General features: G+C 38.9%; 1 protein-coding gene across 4 annotated transcripts in view; it reads left to right on the forward strand.

Annotated features, from left to right (window-relative positions):
- The first annotated feature begins 3,548 nt into the window (after positions 1-3,548).
- Positions 3,549-22,266, forward strand: part of Kit (KIT proto-oncogene, receptor tyrosine kinase) — a 48,010-nt gene continuing 29,292 nt past the window's right edge. For all 4 annotated transcript variants that reach the window (XM_033758859.1, XM_033758860.1, XM_033758861.1 and 1 more), the window contains exons 1-6: positions 3,549-3,615; positions 7,303-7,572; positions 10,146-10,427; positions 11,657-11,793; positions 16,643-16,814; positions 20,872-21,061. In XM_033758859.1, coding sequence (XP_033614750.1) covers positions 3,564-3,615; positions 7,303-7,572; positions 10,146-10,427; positions 11,657-11,793; positions 16,643-16,814; positions 20,872-21,061 — 1,103 coding nt within the window. In that variant the 5' untranslated portion in view covers positions 3,549-3,563. The remainder of the gene's footprint in view (positions 3,616-7,302; positions 7,573-10,145; positions 10,428-11,656; positions 11,794-16,642; positions 16,815-20,871; positions 21,062-22,266) is intronic.

Consider the following 22,266-nt stretch of genomic DNA (forward strand, 5'->3'; position numbering starts at 1 on the left):
TGCTTACACAGTTCCCCCAGCCCAGAATGGTAGGCTGGACTCTCACTGCTCCATTAAAGTGACACACAGTTAAAAAAAAAAAAAAAAAAAGAAAGAAAGAAATGCAGGTATGTCTTGAGTATTTTATTTTTGCTTAAAAATGAAAGAGGACAACTGGGATATCTCTCTTTTTTGGGGGGGGGGTTGAGACAGGGTCTCACTATGTAGTTGAGACTGACCTGGAACTCACTGTGTAGCCCAGGCTGGTCTCCAGCTCACATCGATCCTCCCTCCTCTGCCTCCTGAATGCTGGAATTGCAGGCATGCGCCACCAAGCCCAGCTTGGGATATCTCTTGATAAAGGGATAAAGCAAGCCTTTTTAAAAATTTAAGTGTTATGTTTTGCTTTTGGTTGATTGACAGCTGTCAGGAGAATTCTAAGCCACCATCCTGGCCATGTACCACACCCAGAGTGCAAGATCTGTAGCTTATAATTTTAGTTTTCTTAAGTGTAGTCAGTCCTTCAGGAAGAGGCTAGTTTGTGAACTGGAGCCCCTCTCTAGTCTTCTCAAGTTTCACTCACATTAGATTCCATTGTAGAACTTTTTGGTTAGTCTAGTTGATTCTTAGCTCTTCCCCCCACATATACACACATTTTTCATCAGTTTGCATAGCATATACTTGGTGATTGTCATTTATACATAATGCAATATCAGACACAACTTCCATGAACAGGTTTGGGAATAAATCCAAGTGATCAGGTAGTGTGAGTAAAAGAGCAAAGACGTAACTCTTACCCTTCCTTGGGCCTTGAAGTTTGAGAACAAGAGCTTTTAGGTCCTCCGCTATGAGTTAGGAATTCTATCAGTGTCTGCTTTGTGTAAAGTGATAGGGAAGGAAGATTTAGTTTGTGCACCCAAGCACAACTATGTGGAACAGCTAACAATAATCATAAATAATACAAATAACATTTTTTTTTTTTCCTCTGCTCTCCCTTCACCCCTCCTCCCCTCCCCATCTACAAACACTTTATTTTCATCTTTTCATTCTCTCACATTTTTTTCTTTTCCCTTTTTGTTCTTCCCCTACGTATCACACCTTCCCTACACCTTTAGCTCCTTTCCTCCCATTTCTAAATGTCAGTAATCTTATTAGAATCTTATGCATTGTTGCAGAATATTCACACCAGGGAAACATAAATAATACAAACAACATTTTAATGTGATTTAAAACACCTCTGGGTGACTCAGGCTTAACCAGAGGTGGGAGCAGTCAGACAGGAAAGAGCCAGGTCAACTGGGGAAGGTTTCAGGCTTTAGGCCTTGAAATATTGTTGGGTTTAAAAGAATTATGGTACTGTAATCCCAGCACTTGGGAGGCTGAGGCAGAAGGACTTCCCTGAGTTCAAGGCTCGACTGGGCTACTTGGTGAGTTCGAGAACAACCTGAAAAACAAAAAATAGTGATAGAACATACAGTACTGACTATTAAATATAATTATGATATTGTACAACCATTATTGCTACCCTTTTCCAGAATTTTTTATCATCCCAAATAGAAATGCCACTCATTAGGCAGTAAACCTCCATCCCCTAGCCCCAGTTACCTCAGTTCTACTTTTTGCCTCTGAGCTAATCCTCCTGTAGGTACCTCATATACATGGAATCAGCCAGTGTTCTGTCTCTGGTTTACTCCACTTAGTATAATAGTAGTCAGGTCCCTTGTGTTGTAGAACGCATCTGTGGTTCATTTCTTTATGTGTCTCAGTAACACTGCATTGTACGTGTAGATCACATTTGATTTATCCATTCCTCTGCTGATGGATACCTGGGTTGTGTACACTTTTGGGCTATTATAAATAATAATAGTATGAATACTGTGAATAATAGTATTGTGAATAATAACTGCTATAAACGTTGCTACACAAGTGTCTGTCTGAGTCCCTGCTTTGAATTTTTTGAGTATAGATAAAAATTATACCAGCAACAGGGGAGACATTGGAAGTACCTGAAGAGCCTGTGAGCAGTGGACATTTCAGCATTGCTTTTTTGTTTTTTGTGGGTTTTTTTTGGTACTGGGGATTGAACTTGGGTCCTTGTGCTTGCGAGGCAGGCAGCGGCACCACTGAGCTAAATGCCCAGCTAGCATTGCTTTTCAAAGCCTTACATTGCTGACTGTTCTTAAGTACCTCATTTGGTGAGTGAGCGAGGACTGTCTTTGAGGTCCAACCCTTAGCAGGGTACCAGGGATAAGTTCCTACTGAGTGTTACCTGTATTTCTTAGTCAAGCGTTCATTACTGAAGTCTGTCCCGAGAGTGGCAGTGTGGTGGGTTTTGTTGTATAACTTTTTAAAAAAAATTAACATATGTTCAGGGAACAGAAATAACTCTTTTTGGTGTATGTACTGGGGATTGAGCCCAGCACCTTTGCACTGAGCTATATTCTGAGCCTTTTTAAAGTTTTAAGATGGTACCTTGCTAATTTACTAAATTCCCAGGTTTGATTCTAGCTTCTGATCCTCTTGCCTCAGCTTCAGAGTGTGGGGATTATGGATGTGCCCCACCATGCCTGACTGAAAACAACTTTTAAACAAACATAATGTAGTCAAACATAATTAAGGAAGTACATTTACTAACACAAAAAGTCTTGAGGTGGGTAAAATATAATTCAGTAAATATTTGTTGAGAGCTTGCTGTGTGACAAATACATTACTTGATGTATAATTTCAGAGCTGTTTCAAAGTTCACTTGATTTACCTTTTGAAACATTTTCCTTTAATGTGAATCAATGTCTAGCTCTCTCCTGCCCTCCTTCCCTCTCACAAATCTCTACATTTTTGTTAATTGTGAGACCATTATAATAATGTTGAAGATACTTGGGAAACAAGGGAATACACATTACCCACAGTCCCATCCTAATAAACCCATTTTTATTTTATAGTATGAATTTGAGGGTTGAACTTATAAATCATTTGAAAGTGAAACCCTGACCGCTCCTGATGGTAATTATTTTAAGAATTCTTTCATAGAACTAGAAGTTAAGCATGAGTAATGATCTTGATTTTGCAGGTCTTGTGCATGCTAGGCAAGTCCTCTATTCACTGAGCGATATCCTCAGCCCTTTTAAAATTTTTTATATTGAAGCAGGTTCTTGCTCAAGTTGCCCAGGCTGGTCTGGAACTTGCTATCCTCCCACCTCAGCTTCTTGAGTAGCTGGGATTACAAGCGCGTGCCACGGCACCTCACTGCATAGCTATTTTAATCAATGAGATAATCCTTCTTCTTAGTGGACCAGTAGAACTAGAATGTGTCACCTTTTAGGGGCAGGGCAGCAAATTGCAGCCACATAGGGACAGCACAGTTAGGAGCCTGTCTTGCCTTTTTCATGTTCAGAGGTTGAAGGGAATGTTTTTTGCTTGTGCTAGGGGCATGGGGCCATATGCTTATGTGAGAGCTGAGTCCTTGCATTGGTATAGGATGGACCAGGTCCATTGTTAAGTGTGTGGTGTGGCTGACTGTGTTGGCAGGATTTAGGGAGGGTAGGTCATCATAACCCAGAGGTTCAGGGAGCCATATCCATGAGAGGATGTCCGTCAACTGTGCTTTCCTCACAACTGGAAGAAGGACTGCTGGAGAGGGTAAGTCTTGGGGATGCAAGCAGAGAAGTGGTCATGGCGGGGGTGAAGAATGCTCTCAGGACTTTTAGCTGGTCAGGATAGGAGAGGGAGGCTGGGTCTGGGGCAAACAGCTGGAGAGGAATCCTATGAAGTTCTTTTTAAGTCTTTCATGAGGCCAGTGTTGGCTGCTGCCGCTGCTGTACCTGTTACAAGCTTTGATGCTGGCGTGAAGGGGATCTGGACTGTGAATCTCAGTGTTAGGAAGTGTTTGAGGTGGTGTTGGGCCTGCAGGGAAGTGTTTGAGAAGGGCTGTTCTCTCCCTTTGAGATGCTACGGCTTGCTGTGGTAGGGCAGCAGGAGGAAAGGAACCTGGGATGTGCAATGGGAGGCTCCCTAGGAAAGATGGCCAGGGTTTGCTGCTGTAGGGAGAGAAGTCAGCCAGGAGCACATGGGCCACATTCACAGAAACAGGAAGTAGTGAGTCCAGACTCTTGGAGGGCTCATAAGAAGTTCTGTTTCTAGAATACGTTGAGTAGCATATGTTTTGTGTTCACTATGTGCCCAAGCACAGTTTTAAGTGCTTTGCACAAAAGGCTTATAAAACACGTGCTGCTTCCATCCCCACTTTTCACATGAAGAACCTAGGCAGAATTGAGTAGTCACTTGCCCCAGGGTCACTAAGCGGGCACAGCCAGGTTGCAAATCCAGTCAGTCTTAATTCAAGAGCCACACCCTCACTCAGTCTGCTAAAATGCTCTACCAGTGTCTGTCTGAAGTAAGATCGACTGAGGAGAAAATTGAATTTATTGAAATATATTGCAATAGAAATCTTCTGAGAATTTTTGGATCAAATTCACTATCAATGTTATGAGACTAAGTGTGGACCACTTCTTTGTAAAAGGCGGTAAATAATTAAAACAATATAGTAGCATCTCCATTTGTTGCTGCTTCTGTCTTCATTAGTTTATGCACTGTACAGCTCTGGAAACAATCCCAGCCACTCTGTGCCCTGATTCTGGCTGCTCCACTTAGGTTCAGGGCCCTGTAGACACAGATTGTCTCAGCCTATAGCACTTCTCACCTCAGTGTTGCTTAATAACATTTAATGATTATAACTGACATTATTATTATCAGCAAATCAAGCCTGCCTGCCTGAGAGTCTTTTGGTCTGAGGTGTACTTTGCTTGACACAATGGGGCTGTATCAGTGCCTCAAGTTGAAATATTTGGATAATAAATAGGAAATGAGGCTGGTCATCTCTGCACACTGTGAAGGGAACAGTTTCAACCTTCTCTTAGCACTTTTGGGTGTCCCCTATCCATAGACTCTCTTCCTTCTGTCCTCACATGTGAGCAGTTCTGTTTCCTTTACTTTTCAGCCTTGTTTGGCAACAGATTTATTTCTCTGTCTTCTAGTGCCATAGGCATCCAAGGAGAGGTCTACACTTGGAACCTTTAAACCTGGAGCAAACAGCAAACAGCAATTTCCACTCCCCTGAACTGTGTTCTTAGATTTCCAGTGGTCTCTGTAAGGGAGGACTCTTGTTCATTCCCTGTGATCTTGCTCTGGTCCCTGCCCTGGGAACTCCACACTCGCTTTGCAACTTTCTGATGTGTGGTCTTCCATGTCTCTCTCCTTCCTTTTTAGCAGTACTCTTTACAAAATCTCTTGTGACTCTTCCTACTCCCTCTTGGCTGGTAGAGAGCCCTTTGAGATTGGTGCTTTTTTTTTTTTTCTTTGATGATTTGGTCCTAATTTTTTTTTTTTTTTAAACTTCACAAGTCATCCCTGTGTTGTGACCATCTTGAGTTTCAGGTCATAAGCAATCCACTGTTGAGAAGTCCATTCACCTACCCATAACAGGTGCCAGTAGGTCTGTGCTTTCCTGTCCCAATCCCTTGCTGGTCATGCTGTGTCCTCGGCCTCTGCCGTCCTGAACTTGTGAATGACCAGGCTTACTCTTGATGCTTTTATGTTTTTATACCCATGCTCTTTGCTCCATCTTCCCAGTTTTTTGCTTGGATGGCTTTTACTCTTTCTTAAGAATTTAAGTCAGCCTGTCTCCAACCTGGTGGGGAAGGGGGCACAAATCCCATGCACATGAACTATTTTCTTTAATTTCTTTATTTTTTTACTTTACTTTGTTTGTTTGAGACCAGGTTTCACTTTGTAGTTTCTGGTCTTGGACTCACTGTGTATCCCAGGCTGGCCTCCAACTCGCAGCGATCCTCCTGCCTCAGCCTCCGAGTGCTAGGATTACATGTGGGTGCTGTCATGCCCAATTCATTTTCTGAATGATCCTGCAGAAGCAGTTGAAAGCCCTCAGCAATTCTGTTGTGCTGTTGGCCTAGCCCATCTCCCCCTGGGACCTTTTCTTCTGCTCCTTCACCAGATCATCTATGAGTCAACCTTCTGGATTTTATATTCCATGAAAACCTGTAACTGTTAACATGTTCTTTTGCTCATAGTGTCATCTTCTTTATTCTTAACTTTTTACAGTGCGTTATTGCCTTGCTTGCAGCACGGTGCTTTCCATATCTCTCCTTGGATTGCTGTGGCACCTGGCTGTGAATGCCATTTTCCCCTGAAAAGCGTGTAGTGAGTCTGCATGATCTGTGGTACCTTGCAGGTATCACACCCAGATGTGCAAAGCTCTTGACAATCCGGTTCCATCCTACCTGATCTTACCTCCCAGCTCCACCAGGCTGTTTCTGTGTAGCTCAAGAGGCCTCACATGCCATCCTCCGTGCCAGCCCTTTCCTTGTGCCACCTCCTGCTCCTGCTTTGCCTTTTCTGATATGACAAGGTGCTGCCCACTTCCATTCAGCTTTAGCTTACAGCTGTAGTTCAGTTATTCTGGCACGTAGATAATTTGTTCTTTAAGCTCTGAAGAGTGTAACGCTAATGTGTCACACCAGCACATACTTTTCCCTCAGCACTCAGCACAATGTTTGTGTAGATACTTGAATACCTGGATGCATGCAATGAACGCTTGGTCTTGTAAATTTTCTAAGGTTCGGGTCTTATAGCATCTACAGTGTGCATCTTTGTAAACTAGATACACTTATTTCTTATCTAGGAAACATCTAGGCATTAGGTCGATGACTTTGAAACCTAGCATATGCCACAAAATAAGTCATGATGTGATCTTATTAAAGAGATGATTATTTTCTGTCTTTTTGTTTGGAGATTTGTGAATGGTTCTTTTTTTCGTGAATATCACCATGTAAGGAGAATTAGATGGGAATAAGTGAATTCATGAAGCTTGAAGAAAAACCCGGAGATATTATGCCATGTACATTCTGCCAAAAGAGTGATTGGCTAATTTTTCTTTTTTTTTTTGCTTCCACAGCGTGAGATTTTTTAAGCTGACTGTCAGCATGTCAGCACCATGACAATGGTCCACGATCAGAATGGAAATTTGACCCATTTGTGTGCTTAACCCTAAGAAGGCTATGGCATCCAGCAAGTCCCAGCTTGCACACCAAATATGACCCTTAAGATTAACTGAGGGTTGCACAGAATCACTGTGTAGGTGAATTTAAGAAACTTAAGATAGAACTCTCTCTCCAGCTGTAAATAGCAGGGCAGCTTCATCCTACTTTTTATTGTAGAGTGCACAGGAGATGAAACTCAGTATTAGAAGAAATGCTTCATTCTGCCAAGGAAGAAGATCATACTCAACACAATTCTTATTTTTCTTGGCAGGTTCTCCTCAGCCACCTGCAAGTCCAGGGGAGCCGTCTCCCCCGTCCATCCTTCCTGCACAATCAGAGTTAATAGTCAGAGCTGGTGACCAGATCAGGCTGACATGCACTGATCCGGCCTTTGTCAAATGGACTTTCAAGACCCTGGGTGACGTGAGTGAGAATAAGGACAGTGAATGGATCAGAGCAGAAGCTGAGGCTGCCCACACAGGCAAATACACGTGCACCAACAGAGACGGCTTAAGCAGCTCCATTTATGTATTTGTTAGAGGTAAATGCTTGGCTTCGTGTGATGTTATGCTTTAGAAGACATACACCTTGTTCTTATTTTGTACGACATGTAGATGACTAAGCTGTAGGTAAAATTTTATTGGCTGTATCTAAAAGCCTAAACCAAGTGTTTCTTTGTTGGTATCCACAAGCTTTTGATACATGGTGGCTTCGAGTGTGACCACAGCTGGAGGTTTGCAAGGCTATGATGTTCTTCCTAATGAGATTACAGTATGTTTAGCCCATTTGTGCCAGTGCTCTGAGTAAACCCTGAGAACAAATTATGCCCTTTGGGACAGCAGCATCTTAATGCCTTGAGATTCTAGATATTCTCACTTAGTAAAAATGCTTCAGGGAACCAAAGGCCTGTAAAAGTCTCAATAGACCTGTACTTCAAAAGATTTGGCCCACTCTTAGTAAATTGAAAAAAAAAAATCAACTCGGTCATCCTGTGTCTGTCACAGATTCTTTGTAGAGTTGATTTCCTTAAAAAATGCGATCTCTTAGAAACAAAATAAGAAGAAATGTGACCTTTGGCTTTCTATACTTCATTTCCTTTGACAAATTTAGTGACTCATCTCTGTGCTTTTACTGTCTTGCTGGGCAGGGCTATATCCTTTGGCTGACTAAAAACTGAACTAAGTTTAAGAGACAAATCCAAGTTACTGGAGGAGAAATAAGTCCTAGTTCTTGTCCTTGGTGTAAAAGGCCTGGGGCTATCATTAATGACAGGCCTGAGGTAAGAAGCCTTATCCGAGGTACTGTGATGACTAGTGGATAGGCTAGAACCTGTTTCCTCCCTGCAGTGTTTGGATAAGGTAACCTGCTCACTCTGCCTTAGGGAACTGTGAGAGGGAGAACGATATAAATTCTAGCATGCTCTATCAGGGGTTAATAAAGCTGACCCTAAGGATTGCCATGAAATTGACTATGCCTCTCCTCAGTTATCAGCTGTCCTTTGTCCTTTCCTAAGTGGGTGGCTGAGAAGAAATATGCACAGATAAGCCATAGCTTAGCTTTGGGCTTTGGTCCCATTATTGTTGAACCAGCTCCTGTGTGTATAATTTCCAGGTGGTAATGAAGTATCATTCTGCTTATTAATAGGATGGGTGGAAAACTGAATACTTGAGGAAAACTGCAGAATTAGCCAACTCACTCACAGTGTGCAAACACTTCTATAAGTTAGATCTACCCATAATTATTACACTGTAAGACACGCAGATTCTGAAGTAATCCATGTCACAGCCATGAAAGAAAGCAGGCCGTTGTTGTGAGAGAGAGACTGGACTGAAAACGAGCAGACAGAAAAACAAACAACTTTTGCTTCAGATCATAATTTGACCATGATAATGTAACTCATTCACAGGGAAATTATTTAGGCTAAGAGGTATGTACTTCATTTTTGTCATTGTTTTGAAACTTAAGTGATATAGGTATATTTTAATGATGTCAAATTCAGCTTTGTGGAACACTTGATTTCCAAATGGAAAGGACAATTTATGAAAGATTTTTAAATGTAATCAGCGGACCCACCCATTCATCTGTGTTATCGATCACACAAAGCGGGTGGCAGCAGGCTATGCTACAGAACACACAGGCTTGTCTTTGCTCATGGGACGTCTCCATTTGCTGGTGCCGTTCCCTGCCTATGTTGGTGTTGTGGTGTAATGGTCCAGTCTGACCCTTTGCACTCACAAGTGTTCTACTGTGGGCAGTACAGTGTCTGCTGTGGTGGTTCTTGAAAATCATAAGCTCTTCTTGTGCACTTAAGATTATTTATTTTCTTGATGTTATATATTTCTCCTCAGGAATATGAAGGTTGTGTGTCCTGCCCAGTCTGCTCAGAGTTGTCTAGATTTCCTTCAAGAGCTGAACCATTCTGAAGCCTGGCAGCTCTTGAGAAAGCTTCCCACACAGGGGTTAGAGGCAGCGAAGGCTTCCTGTGCCCTCAGTTGGAATCAGACTATCTTACTCTTTGCTGCTGTTCTCTTACTAAAACATTCTCAGGGTCTTAAGAACTCAAGTTTTGGAATCATTCAGATTTGGATTTGAGGTCTGCACAGCATTTTCCAGGGTATGTCACTTGAGGAGTGTCACTGTTTTGAGACTTGCTTTTTCATCCATAATGTGGTGATAATGATAAAGGTTGAGTCATCCCAAATCCAGAAATCCAAAATCCAAAATGCTCTGAAATCTGAAATATTTTCAAGTCCAACATGACACTCTTAAGTTTTGGATTCTGGATTTCAGATTAAGGAAACTCAGCTGGTAATGTCTATACAAATATTCCCAAATCTGATATACTAACGATCTCAAACATTTTGGAAAAAGGCTGCTCAATGTATGGTACCCAGAGACATTGTGAAGATTGAGATAAAAAGTATATAGTAGTCCAACCTTAGTCCCTGACACATGGCAAGTGTTTAATAAATGGTCACTCTTACCTGAAAGTACTATCTGGATAAATTTTTGCTTGCACAGAGATTTGACTACATAAAAGGCAACATTTTAGATCTCTTAAAAGTGCTTTCTCTGACCAGCCATTTAAACTATTGATTTTTGCTCTGTTTATAGATCCTGCCAAGCTTTTCCTTATTGGCGTTCCCTTGTTTGGGAAAGAAGACAATGACACACTGGTCCGCTGTCCTCTGACAGACCCAGAGGTGACCGATTATTCCCTCAAGGAATGCGAGGGGAGACCTCTCCCCAAGGACCTAATGTTTGTCCCCGACCCCAGGGCTGGAATCACCATCAGAAACGTGAAGCGTGCTTACCATCGACTCTGTTTGCGTTGCTCAGCCAGCCGGGAGGGCAAGTTGGTGCTGTCAGACAAATTCATCCTGAAAGTGAGGGCAGGTATGTACAGTTCCTTCCTTCCTTCTGGGCATTAGAGACTTTGTTCAAGATGCTTTCTCTCTTCCTTGCTGATCAGCCATAGTGCAAGTGAGTGGGACCCAGGCTCTTTATTAGCTCCCTGTGTCTTCCAAATAGATCCAGCTGCTTGTGGTTCCTCATTTCACAATCCCAAACCCAGGTGGTGATCTGTGCCTTTCACTAGCTGAGGTGGGTGTGTCTGCTGTAGATTGGCATTTAGACCACCCTGGGATGATCGTAAACCCTACTGGCTTAGGTGGTGCCACATTTGTGTGATTGCATCATGTGTTGGTACAGTGAGGGACACAGTGGAAAAGAGCTTTACATATGCTATTTGAAATAATCTGCAAGTGAGCCATGCTCTTCCCCACAGTCCTGGGGTGAAACTGAGGGCCTCATACATTCTAGGCAAATGCTCTGCTGCTGATCTACACTCTCAGCCTGTGACTTTAAGACAGGGTGTCTAAATTGTCCAGGCTGACTTTGAATTTGTATCCTCATACCTCAGCTTTCTGAGTCTCTGGAATTACTAATTCATCCTTAAATTTACAATAGACATGTGAATTGACTTTTCTCTTTCGGCACTTAATTTTGATGCATTCTCAAACTATTTGAGAATTGAAAAGGAAAGTAATAAGTGACAGTGGGCCTTGTTATTATTGTGGCATTATAAACACTATTTTCGTAGCTGGAAAATGATCTAGATTTTGAGATTACCTTATTCAGTACCAGTTGGAGTTCAGCTTTTGAGTACAGGTTTTATTAAGTCTTTTGAAAAAATAATGCTTCAAATTAAGAAAAACATGATTATTTAAAAGTTAGAATTTTCAGAAGTGTGCAAGGTATTATTTGTATAGCATGTGGGAAAGGTGCCTGTTTGGTTACAAGAATATAATTACTTGTAATTCAGATCCCATGAAATCATAAAGCTGCTTCACGGTGCCAGGGTTTTCTGTTTAAAAAAAACAAACATTTTTCAGAAGCAGTGTGATCTCATGTAGACATGCTTACCTCGCCAGTCAGTGTTAATGAATTTACCTAAAGGATATGTGGCTTAATTATGGAGGCCTCCAGATGTGCAATAGTACGGGTAGGCCCGTATCACGTTTTGTGTTTTATTTACAAGATGACAGAATAAGCCATGCACAGTGTTAAGGTTTTGTGCTACAATAGAGCCAATTATGAGAGAGCTACCTTTCTTTTCATTGTAGCCATCAAAGCTACACCAGTTGTGTCTGTATCCAAAGCCAGCTATCTTCTGAGGGAAGGGGAAGAATTTACAGTGACATGCACAATAAAGGACGTGTCCAGTTCTGTGGGCGCAATGTGGATAAAGGAGAACAGTCAGGTGAGTGGATTATTTCTTTAATTATTCTTAATCTATTGTTCTTGCTGTGTGGGAGATTTTAAGGTTTTTCTTTGAAAGCACATGCTGGGCGTGAGTCCTCTGGCATATGTCTGTCTAGTCCTAGTTGTCTGGTTCAGATGCACCATGCCCATTACGCACTTCCACTTAGTGACAAATGGCTGTCATGTTGTAAATTCTGAGAAAATTGTAAAGATGCCATCCTTGGGTTGCTGCTTCACGCTGTTTCTGTGGATGATTTTAGTAGGGACATTAAAGAAGAAGAATGGTTAATTGCATAAATAAATAGCTTGGTTTGAAGCAGTTTTGCTTCTCTGGCCAGATGTCTTAAGATAGTAGAATTGTCTTTTTTTTTTTCTCTGTTTTTACAAAGAATAAATAATCTCAGATAGGAACAAGAAAGCTCTTTTCTCCCCCACAGAGTGGCCTCATCATTTGAGAGGTGTTCAGGTGGGAGGTAGGGGTCTGACTTCCTCCTTTGAGGCTGGTTAGCTGAGATTAAGTTGCTTATGCTTTTGTTTGTTTTAGTTACCATTAATAAAATGGTTATCTTTAATCTGAAACATTTAGACATGCTTGGGTTCTCATTCATGTAACAAATGCATATTCAGTGACTGCTATATGTGTGTTAGACATATCTTTTGTGTGTGTGCATGCATGCACCGTGCATACACACACAATGCTGGGGATCCAACCTAGGGCCTCGCACATACTAGGCAGGCATTCTGCAACTGAGACACACACCAAGCCAATTTTAGTTTTATTTGAAGATTTTTTCTCTCTCAATACTCACATTAATAACAAGATTTAAAAATTGTCTTCATTTCTCCAATATTTTGCTTTAAAATTCCAATTGAGCTAGTTTTCAGTAATTTTTTAAAAAATAATCTTGGCCACTGAGTTAACTATTACAGTGGTTCTCTTCATTATAAATGTATATATTAATTAGGAAAAAAGTACCATAGTTTATTTCTCTTCTTCCTCCTCTTCGTGATTCCCTGTATTCAACATTGGCAATTTCATTCCTATTTAAAGATTCTTTGCTCTTCAACCAGCTGAGGCAATTAGAATAATGCAGAGACATTGTGGTGGTATTCGTGTGGACGTGATGGATGGTATCTGACTAAATCAAGCCTGCCATTGATCTGGAGGGTGGGGGTGGTTTGGATCAGAGACTTCAAACTGGTGGCCCAGGGAAATAAGTTTTAGTTTTCATGCCATATAATGTAATAAGAATAATGGCTTTTATATGGATTTTTCGCTAACTTTACAGGACACAATCCCATATTAATTGGCTTTCTATAATCTTTGATTTCAGATGAGAGGATAATTTAGACTGTGTGTGTACATTTGAGCCTCTGTGTAACTTGAAAATTAGCCTTTTTGAGATGAGAAATTAAATTGCCCCAGGCGGTTTTGTTCCGCCCCATTTTTCCCAGGAGTCCTGCATGCCGGTACCAATTAATCCACTGGCACTGGTAGATAAACCTTTAGTGTTGGGAGCTCTTTGGGGAAATCCCAGTGTGCACTGCCAAGGGTTAAAAAAACCAAATCACGTGCGAACAATATGTGATGTGTGACTTGCAGATGGGGCTCCTGGATCTCTGCCAACATTCACCCATGAATTTTGTTATTGATATTTTTGGCTTAATTTGGAATACTGTTAGCACTATTAAATTATTTTTAAAATCATAATTTTAATCCTGATCATTTACAATCAGGTTAACTTACAATGAAATATAGGGTAAAAATGAGTTCTAGGCTTATTGCAATTATTTAAGCATAAGAATCTTGGCATTTATTCAACACTAGTTAATCTTAGTTAGCCTTTCTAATGGTTCTAGAGTCTAGTATCTTTCCTTGCTTTTAATTCTAAGCTTGACAGTATCATAAATTACGAAATTTTGGTTTGAATGTGAATATTGCTTCACTTAGGACCATGCCACTTGGTCTGGCGTTGACCAGTATTACTGATTAGCTCCGTGTTGTGGACTCTTAGACTCATGAAAGAAGTAGAGGGAAGATATGTTCAATTTAGAATTTACTGTGTTATCTAATCAATGTCACTGCCTTTGGAGAGAAACCTGAAAAAACAATGACTCAAGAAAGGCCAGTAGGAAAATGTCACTTTGCTTTGCTGTTGCCTCTTCTTAGTTATTGATCTTATGCAGTGAGATGGCACATTTCTGCCAATTATACAGGAAACTCAGAAGGAGTGGCTTCAAATCCAGTGTTCCAAACTGGAGAGGTCCTGAAAGACACGTTTATTCCTTTATACCCTTTTAGGACAAAAGCTAAGACTTGACAAGAGTTCACAGCTGTAGCAAAGCCAGTGTCTGTGCTTTTTAGTCACTGTTAGCAGTTAACTTTTATACATGCTTATTTTGGTGTAAATTTTTTTTCAAAAATTGGGTTGGAGAATGTAGCTCAGTGGTAAAGCACACACCTACAAAGTGCAAGGCCTAGGAATTAATTCCTAGACTTGCTCCACCAAAAATTCCAAAAACATAATATCACTAGTTTGAAAAAAAAAAAGTAATAGGCATAATTCCACCTTGGTAGAGAGTAATGCCATGTAACAAAAATGCAACATGAACAGACCTCATGTGCACATTTAAATTTGTCAGTCACATTGCAAAAACCAAAAAGGTAAAATTGATTTTAATAATATATCTTACTTGGCCCAGTGTATCCAAATAGTATTTCATCCTATAATTAATGTTATTAATAAAATGTTTTAAATTAGTTTTTTATAGCAAATCATCAAAATCTGGGATGTGTTTTATACATATTTATAGCATAACTGAATCTGTCAAGTACATAGTGGTCACAAGTTGCTAGTCTTTATAACCTGTCATTGTTTTTCATATTTTTGTCTCTTTTCCCATGCATATTTCATCACAATTATAGTTTTAAGGTACATTCAAAGTATGCTTTTTAAGTCACAGTGATTTATTTGCCACATAGCCATAATTTTTGTTATCTCTACATGATAGACAGTTCAAGCTTTTTGCTGCATCTTGGAGTTATGTCTTCTGTTAAATTATTTTCTTGAAATAAACTTGCTGAGTTAGTTGGGGTATGAACACCCTAGAAAGCTGCTTTCTGGGAGGTGTGTTCTGACTCACCAAACTGGCCTACAGTCTGACCATTATCAGGGCCACCATGGCCTGGCCAAGAAATCGCCCTGGATATCCTGTTCCATGTCAGTAACAGCTCTCGTTCACTTTGACTTGATAGTTGGTATGTTTTTCCCATTGTAATAGGAATGTGTGTACATTACTGAAAATTTGGAAGAGGTAGAAAGCTATTTTCAACTCTTTCTTAAATCTTTTCAAGAGAACTACTGTAGTTTATGTTATGGTTTTTCATATTTTAAATGCAAGCAATATCTCCAGGGTCTTGTCTGAAGACAAATAATGACTGGGTGGGGATAGCACAAGGGTAAATTCATAGTCCTTTCTCTTCAGCCACTGCTTAAATACTTTGGGCCTTGATCTTCTATGTCTCACATACCTTGGCACGCCCTTTAGGAGTTGTAAAGAATGTGCTAAGAACTGTAGGGTGAATTTCCAAATTAGTTGAATGCAGCCTGATTCTGTTTTTATTTCTGCAGATAAGAAATGTTTTGTTTTTTTATATTTTTTTTTCCAGCTTTAATTGAGTTTATTGGTACATTTTAGGGATACAGTACAGTTACATTCATTGTTGGGATCTTGTACCTCTACATGACAAGTCTTGATTCTCATTTTTTCCCCTTACCTCTGCCCTCCCTTCACCCACTCCTCCCCTCCCCATCTACAAACACTTTATTTTCATCTTTTCATTCTCTCACATTTTTTTCTTTTCCCTTTTTACTCTTCCCCTATCCATCCCACCTTCCCTACACCTTTAGCTCCTTTCTTCCCATTTCTAAATGTCAGTAATCTTATTAGGATTTTATGCATTGTTGCAGATTATTCACACCAGGGAAACTATTCGGTATTTACACGTGTGACTTATTTATTTCACTTAGGAGTATATATCCACTATGTATCCATTTTCCTATGAATGAATCTATTTTCTCGTTCTTTATGCCTGAATAATATTCCATTTTGTAGAAAAACCACATCTTCTTTATTCAGTTTCCAGTGGATGGGCAAATGGGCTGTTTCCAAGATTTAGCTATTACAAACTGTGCCGCTATAAACATGGGTGCGCATACTTCTCTGCAGATAAGAAATGTTAAATAAAACATTGTTAGTAGCAGTGTGTTTTTTTTTCAGTCACTGATATATAGAACAGAAAAAGATGCATAACATGAAATGTTAATATAAGTATGCTGACTCATAAAATAGCAGTATTCTGTAATTTTTAAAATAGTAAAGTTTTTTTTTTTCAGTCACTGATATATAGAACAGAAAAAGATGCATAACAGGAAATGTTAATATAAGTATGCTGACTCATAAAATAGCAGTATTCTGTAATTTTTAAAATAGTAACTTAAAATCTAATACTGCAGAGAATTTGAAATTAGTGTTCCTTTTTGTAGTCATTAATAAGGACTATCCTTCAATATAATTCTGTAACATGAAGGGTTCCAATGACAGACTTGTCATGATGCTTTATTATTCCTACTTAAGTCATGTATAATGAATGCTAATATGAAGAAGTTAATTACTGCTATTTTTAATTTAGGAATGATGTTGCATAATTATATGGTAATCTTTGTTTTTTTCCCCTCCCTTTTGAAACCAGCTAACTGAAGATCAGGTAAAACGTAATAGCTGGCATCAGGGTGACATAAATTATATGGTAATCTTTGTTTTTTTACCCTCCCTTTTGAAACCAGCTAACTGAAGATCAGGTAAAACGTAATAGCTGGCATCAGGGTGACTTCAATTATGAACGTCTGGAAACACTGACTATCAGCTCAACAAGAGTTAATGATTCTGGAGTGTTCATGTGTTACGCCAATAATACTTTTGGATCAGCAAATGTCACAACAACCTTGAAAGTAGTAGGTAAATATCTTTATGGAAATGTATAAATTACTAGCAATAGCGAAAAGAAATAATGATAGACAGTTTCCTTTTTATGTAAATGGAATTCTAAGAACAGATTCTTAGAATTTTATTATCACTGAATGAATGAATGAATGAATATTATCACTTTAGGATCTTACAACTAGCACACAAAAGCAACTTCTACCATTTCCACAAAGGAAAGTGGAAAGATATTACTGAAGTTAAACCTCTCCTCCTCTGTGCTACCCACTCACCAAGTAAAGTATAAGTTGAGCTTTTTCTAAACTTCTATTCCTTGAAGAGAGGTCTGAGTTTTGAAGGTAGTGGTAGACTTAGAGCACAAATGCTCAGAGCCTGGAGTATTTTCCTCAGAATCTTTTAGGAGGGCTCCCCTGCCTGTGGTTCACTGTTTTGTCACTTGTTGGCTCTCACTCATTTTTGTTATGAGCTGAATTGAGCATGTATTGCCTTTTGTTTCTCTCTACTTCACCCTATTCTGCAACTGTAAAGATGTGGCATAAACTTTCTGGAAGGAAGCTCATTGGGACATGAGTTCTGTATAGCATCAAGGAAAACATGGTCACCTGTCCCCAACCCCTTCATACCTGGTATGCACAATTGCTTTATCCTTGTCTTTCCTACTCTAGAAATCCCACTAAATATTTGTTTCCCAAACATCTATTTAAAGAGAGCAGAGGATAGTGAGTTACTTGATGTTTCTGCTTTACTGAGAACAAAATAATTATTTTAAAATTATTTCATTTGCACTTAAAAAAACCCTTTTGAATATTATTTGAATTGAATCTGTTTTCTTGTCTTTTTAATGCAGCCATATTCTTACTGCTTGGCTTTGATTAAATACTCCAGGATGGTAAAGTTCACCATAATGAGCAGTACTAAAATGGTGCAGTATTTGTTTTCATATCTCCTTTCCCCTACCCAAATTTCTTCAATAATTTATGTAGCAGTATTTAGAGCTCTGATTTATCCCACAATCATCTCATAAAAGTTTGGTGTTTCTGAAGCCCATGTTCTAATGGAAAGTATCTCTCCAGACTGAACCAGAAAAGATGTTCACTTGCAATCACAAAGGCAGTACACAGAAAGTGTTACTTTCTCCCTCAATGTGACTATGAACCATTTATTAATTTGAATAGAGGACTGTGCTTTTAAAATATTAAACGCCATAAGCACTAATTTGCTAAGTTGATTAGGGAGCATGTTGATATATCAGCTTCAGCTCCAGAAAGCAATTAGTAAGGATGTTTTGAACATATTGTTGTATGTAATCGGATTTTAAAAATCCATTCATCAATTTCCAAGAATTATAAACGTGTGACTGGAAAGACTTGTGGTTGTGAAATTTGAATCTAGTTTTATATTGTTTTGGGAGTGAGGTGGTGGAATAGGAACAGGAAGAAACAAAGCAAAAAGTAATATTTAGGGACTTGGAATAGGATCTGGGTACCACATGGAGTGGGGGAAAGAACAAGGATGGGGACCATCCTGTGTTGATTTATTCTTAAATAATTTTTATAAAGTTATTTATAGCTAAATTGTACAATGTGATATGATCAGGATGTAGGTAAACAGTATAAAAGGTGAAGCAATGTAACAGAAATGCAGCATCTCCCACAGTTACACTTTTTTGTATACATGACAAGAGTAGCTGGAAGCTGACTGAATTTTGAGTAGGAGGCTTGCTACTTAACATTGATGCACCCTACTTTGTCTCTGCCTGCATTTTCTCTTCTGAGAAACGCAGCCTCTGTAACTCCTACGGTTGTGGAAAGGAGAAAAGGAAGTAGATTTTATGAAACTGTCAGTTATAGAGTTTGTGCTTCATTGAATGTTAATGCATCTCCAATTTCTTAATGCAGAAGTACATGAAAAAAATTATGCTTTGTGTTATAACAACTGCAGTGAAGTTCTTTGATTCTTTAGGTTATAGCAGCCATGGTAGAGTTCGCATAACTCTTACAGTCCATGAATTTGAAGCTCTTTCATTATAAGACATAATCGTATATTGAGAAAACTAGAGTAAAAAAATTTAGGAGGATTTAAGTATTTCTATATGACTGTTGTGAAAGAAATAATTTCAGTGCAAATATTGTTTGAAATATTTGAATATTTTGCATTGTGTACTGTCTGAATTTATGAACTTGAGAATCTGAAAATTTAATGTGCCTGTAGATCAAAACATTCCCTTGAAATTAACCAGAATTGCCTTAATAAATGGCAGAGAGTATGTAATTTGTGATTCACATGCAGGGTTGGGGGTTTCCATCTTCAATTTTTATTTGGGTGATTTTCAGTCTCACCTAAAAAATCCTTTTTTAATTGGTACAATGGAAAAAGGACAGTTGAACCATACTTTTTGTTTTGAACCTGTAGGAAACTAAAGAGTTGTAAAAACTATAGTGACATCCTCTTGTGAGGACAGTATATCTAACTAGATAGCACTGAAGTTAATGAATGATAATTTTGTAGTTCATGTTAAAAGTTTGAAAAATAATGTTAAGATTCTTTCATAATACCATTAATTTGATATAACCATTTTTAGGACTTTGGATACATTGCTTACATTTTTCTATACAAGAGTTTTAATTATACATACAAATTTATTTATATTCTTACTGTCTCTCACCTAAAATATATAGAGACTCTGGGATATGCTATAGTAAAAAGAGGCAAGCCTTGATGTCTCAGGCTTTCAGTCAAAGCTAGTCTCTGCTGTGTGGCTTTTGAGCCAGATATTTCATCTATAAATTAAAGGTTATAAGCTCTGTCTACAAATTAGAGGCTATCAATCTAGAACCTCTTTCTTTGTCTATAATATGGAGGTTAAAGCTTTATCTTTCACTATTGTCGGAGTAAACATCATGTGTATTAAGTATGCTGTATGTTAATGTATACTGAGGTGTCCAAGACAGTTGTTGCCACATGGTAAACATTCTATAAATAGTGACTATAAAAATAATATGAGCAATGATTTTATACCCCCTTTCAAACTCTTTATTATGTGACCATTTCTAAGACTATTATTTATCTAACCAGTTCTTTATTTTGTCATTTAAAAAATTATAAACAGTACAAATGACACTTTTTTGTATGTATCTCCATCCACCCCATTTTAAGAAGCCCTCTCCAATGAAAATTATAGGATTCGATTTAAAAATAGATAATTTAAAAAATATATATGGCTAAATGCTTTCTTAAAAGAACTGTGCCAGTTTTACAGTGTGTAATTCAGTGTGCTACTTTTATCACACTAGCAAGAGTCTTGAATTTATTTTAAATTAGTTTTTCTATTTTTAATAAGTGAAAAACAGTGTCATAGTTTTAGTTACTAGTTTAGCCAAACAATTTTCCTTCTGTGTTTTAGTGTCCTCTTTTTCCCATTACCCTAATTAATTTTACCATATAGATGGGCATTTTAAAATGTTTATTTATTTGAATCTTTTATGATAGATTTTTCTTCTGTTGCTTCCAAAAAGCCTAAGAACCTGTCCCCTTTTTAAAAGTCATAGAAGAGTCAACTCTGGCTTGGTTAAAAGTATGGTTTGACTGTTAACATGTTGTCTGATATATGAATAATATAGGATAAGATCTAAGTATTTTTCTTCAATATACAAAATGACATTGTTTCAATATTTTTTTTGGACATGACATCTCTTTCTTTAACTTATGACACCTTCTAATCACATGAACAGTTCTATTAAGTCTGAATCTGGGCCATTTAATCCAGATGCGTTTTAACCTAATAAACATTAAGGCTTAGTAGATTGAGAAGATTTTAGAGATGATGATAGATCTTTTAGATAATTGTTTCAGAGCCAGCAATGAGAGAGTATTTCCAGTGCCTGCCTTCTCCGGTTAAGACAGTGGGTCTGCGGGAGCAAAAGGGAAGGTAACAAAACCAGTTACAGTTTTCTTACTCATTATTATCGCCAGTTCCTACCGGAAGCCAGTCAATCATCTTGTAATTCCAAGAGAAAGTTATATTATTTGGTCAGGATAGAGTAGATAACAGTTTCTGTCTTATTTTAATTAGATAAAGGATTCATTAAGATCTTCTCCATGATGAACACGACTGTATTTGTAAATGATGGAGAAAATGTAGATTTGATTGTTGAATATGAGGCATACCCCAAACCTGAACACCAACAGTGGATATATATGAACAGGACCTCTAGCAACAAATGGGAAGATTACCCCAACTCTGAGAATGAAAGTAACATCAGGTAAGAATGAGTCTTGTGCTGGGGATCATGCCTGTGCCCCTCTCTTCACATTGACCTTCTCTGATGCCATTTCCATCACCCAATGCAAGAGAAGACCCCCAGTTGCAAGAGAAGAACCCCAGGTCAAGAAGTTTTGAGTCCTCAACCAAATATTCCCTTTTGCTGTGTTTTTAGAGGCGCATGTGCACACACACATATGCACACAGAATCTCTACCTCATTTTTTTCATTTTTAAAAAGGGCACAGTTCTTTCCTAGTATTCTGAAGAAAGCTCAAAGCAGTGACCATATGTTTAGGGCCCAATAAATAATTCTCTATAGAGAAAGAGGCAAGTTGGTACCTTTTCTTATTTCTTAAAACTCTTAAGGAAACAGTCATTACATACAGTAGCCCTGAGCTGAGCAGTGAACTCAAAAACTTTTACCTCAGAACACTCATTTGATCCTCAAAACATTATAATAAAAGATAGTATAATAATACTTTTTATATGCTATACATGCTTTTGCTTTCTGTCAGGCATGGTTCTAAGTACTTTACACATACTAACTCAGTAACTTCAACCCTCACAATCCTTACACATGGGCACTCTTATTTCCCCCATTTATGGGAGAGAAAACAGGTACAGAGGGTGAAATAATTTGACCAAGGTCAAATGACTGACAAGAAATAGAAGCCTGGGGATAGTTTGTGTGCTTCTCCAGAGAAGAGCTGTCATCTGTTGGAGGATTATGTGTGAGAGGTGATATGGGGTCCTGGGCTGAGGACTAAGGATTAGGCAGGGAAGAGGATGGATTTGGAAGATGTCCCAGTGATCAAGGGGACTGGAGGAGGTAAGAGCTAAAGATGCTCTTAGGTTAGATGATGAGGGAGGGGCCATATCATACAAGGAGGGGAGGAAGAAGTCAACTTTCTGAGGAAGGATAGTGAGGCCAGCTTGGGGTTTGTGAAATGTGATGCTGACAAGGTACTCAAGTGGAAATATCCAGATAGGAAGTATCTCCTGGAGGCAGAGCCTGAAATAAGAATTCCATGGCCAGGGCCGGGGATTTAGCTCAGCGGTTCGGTGGCCTGCCTTGCAAGCGCAATGACCCGAGTTCAATCCCCGGTACCAAAAAAAAAAAGAAAAAAAGAATTCCATGGCAAAAGATTTATGCAAAAGAAGAGACCTGTCATGTGATAGAGAAGGAACTAAGTAAGGCCCTGGA

This window comes from Fukomys damarensis, unplaced genomic scaffold (assembly GCF_012274545.1).
Source record: "Fukomys damarensis isolate Sample0158 unplaced genomic scaffold, DMR_v1.0_HiC HiC_scaffold_35, whole genome shotgun sequence".
NCBI classification, from domain to species: Eukaryota; Metazoa; Chordata; class Mammalia; order Rodentia; family Bathyergidae; genus Fukomys; species Fukomys damarensis.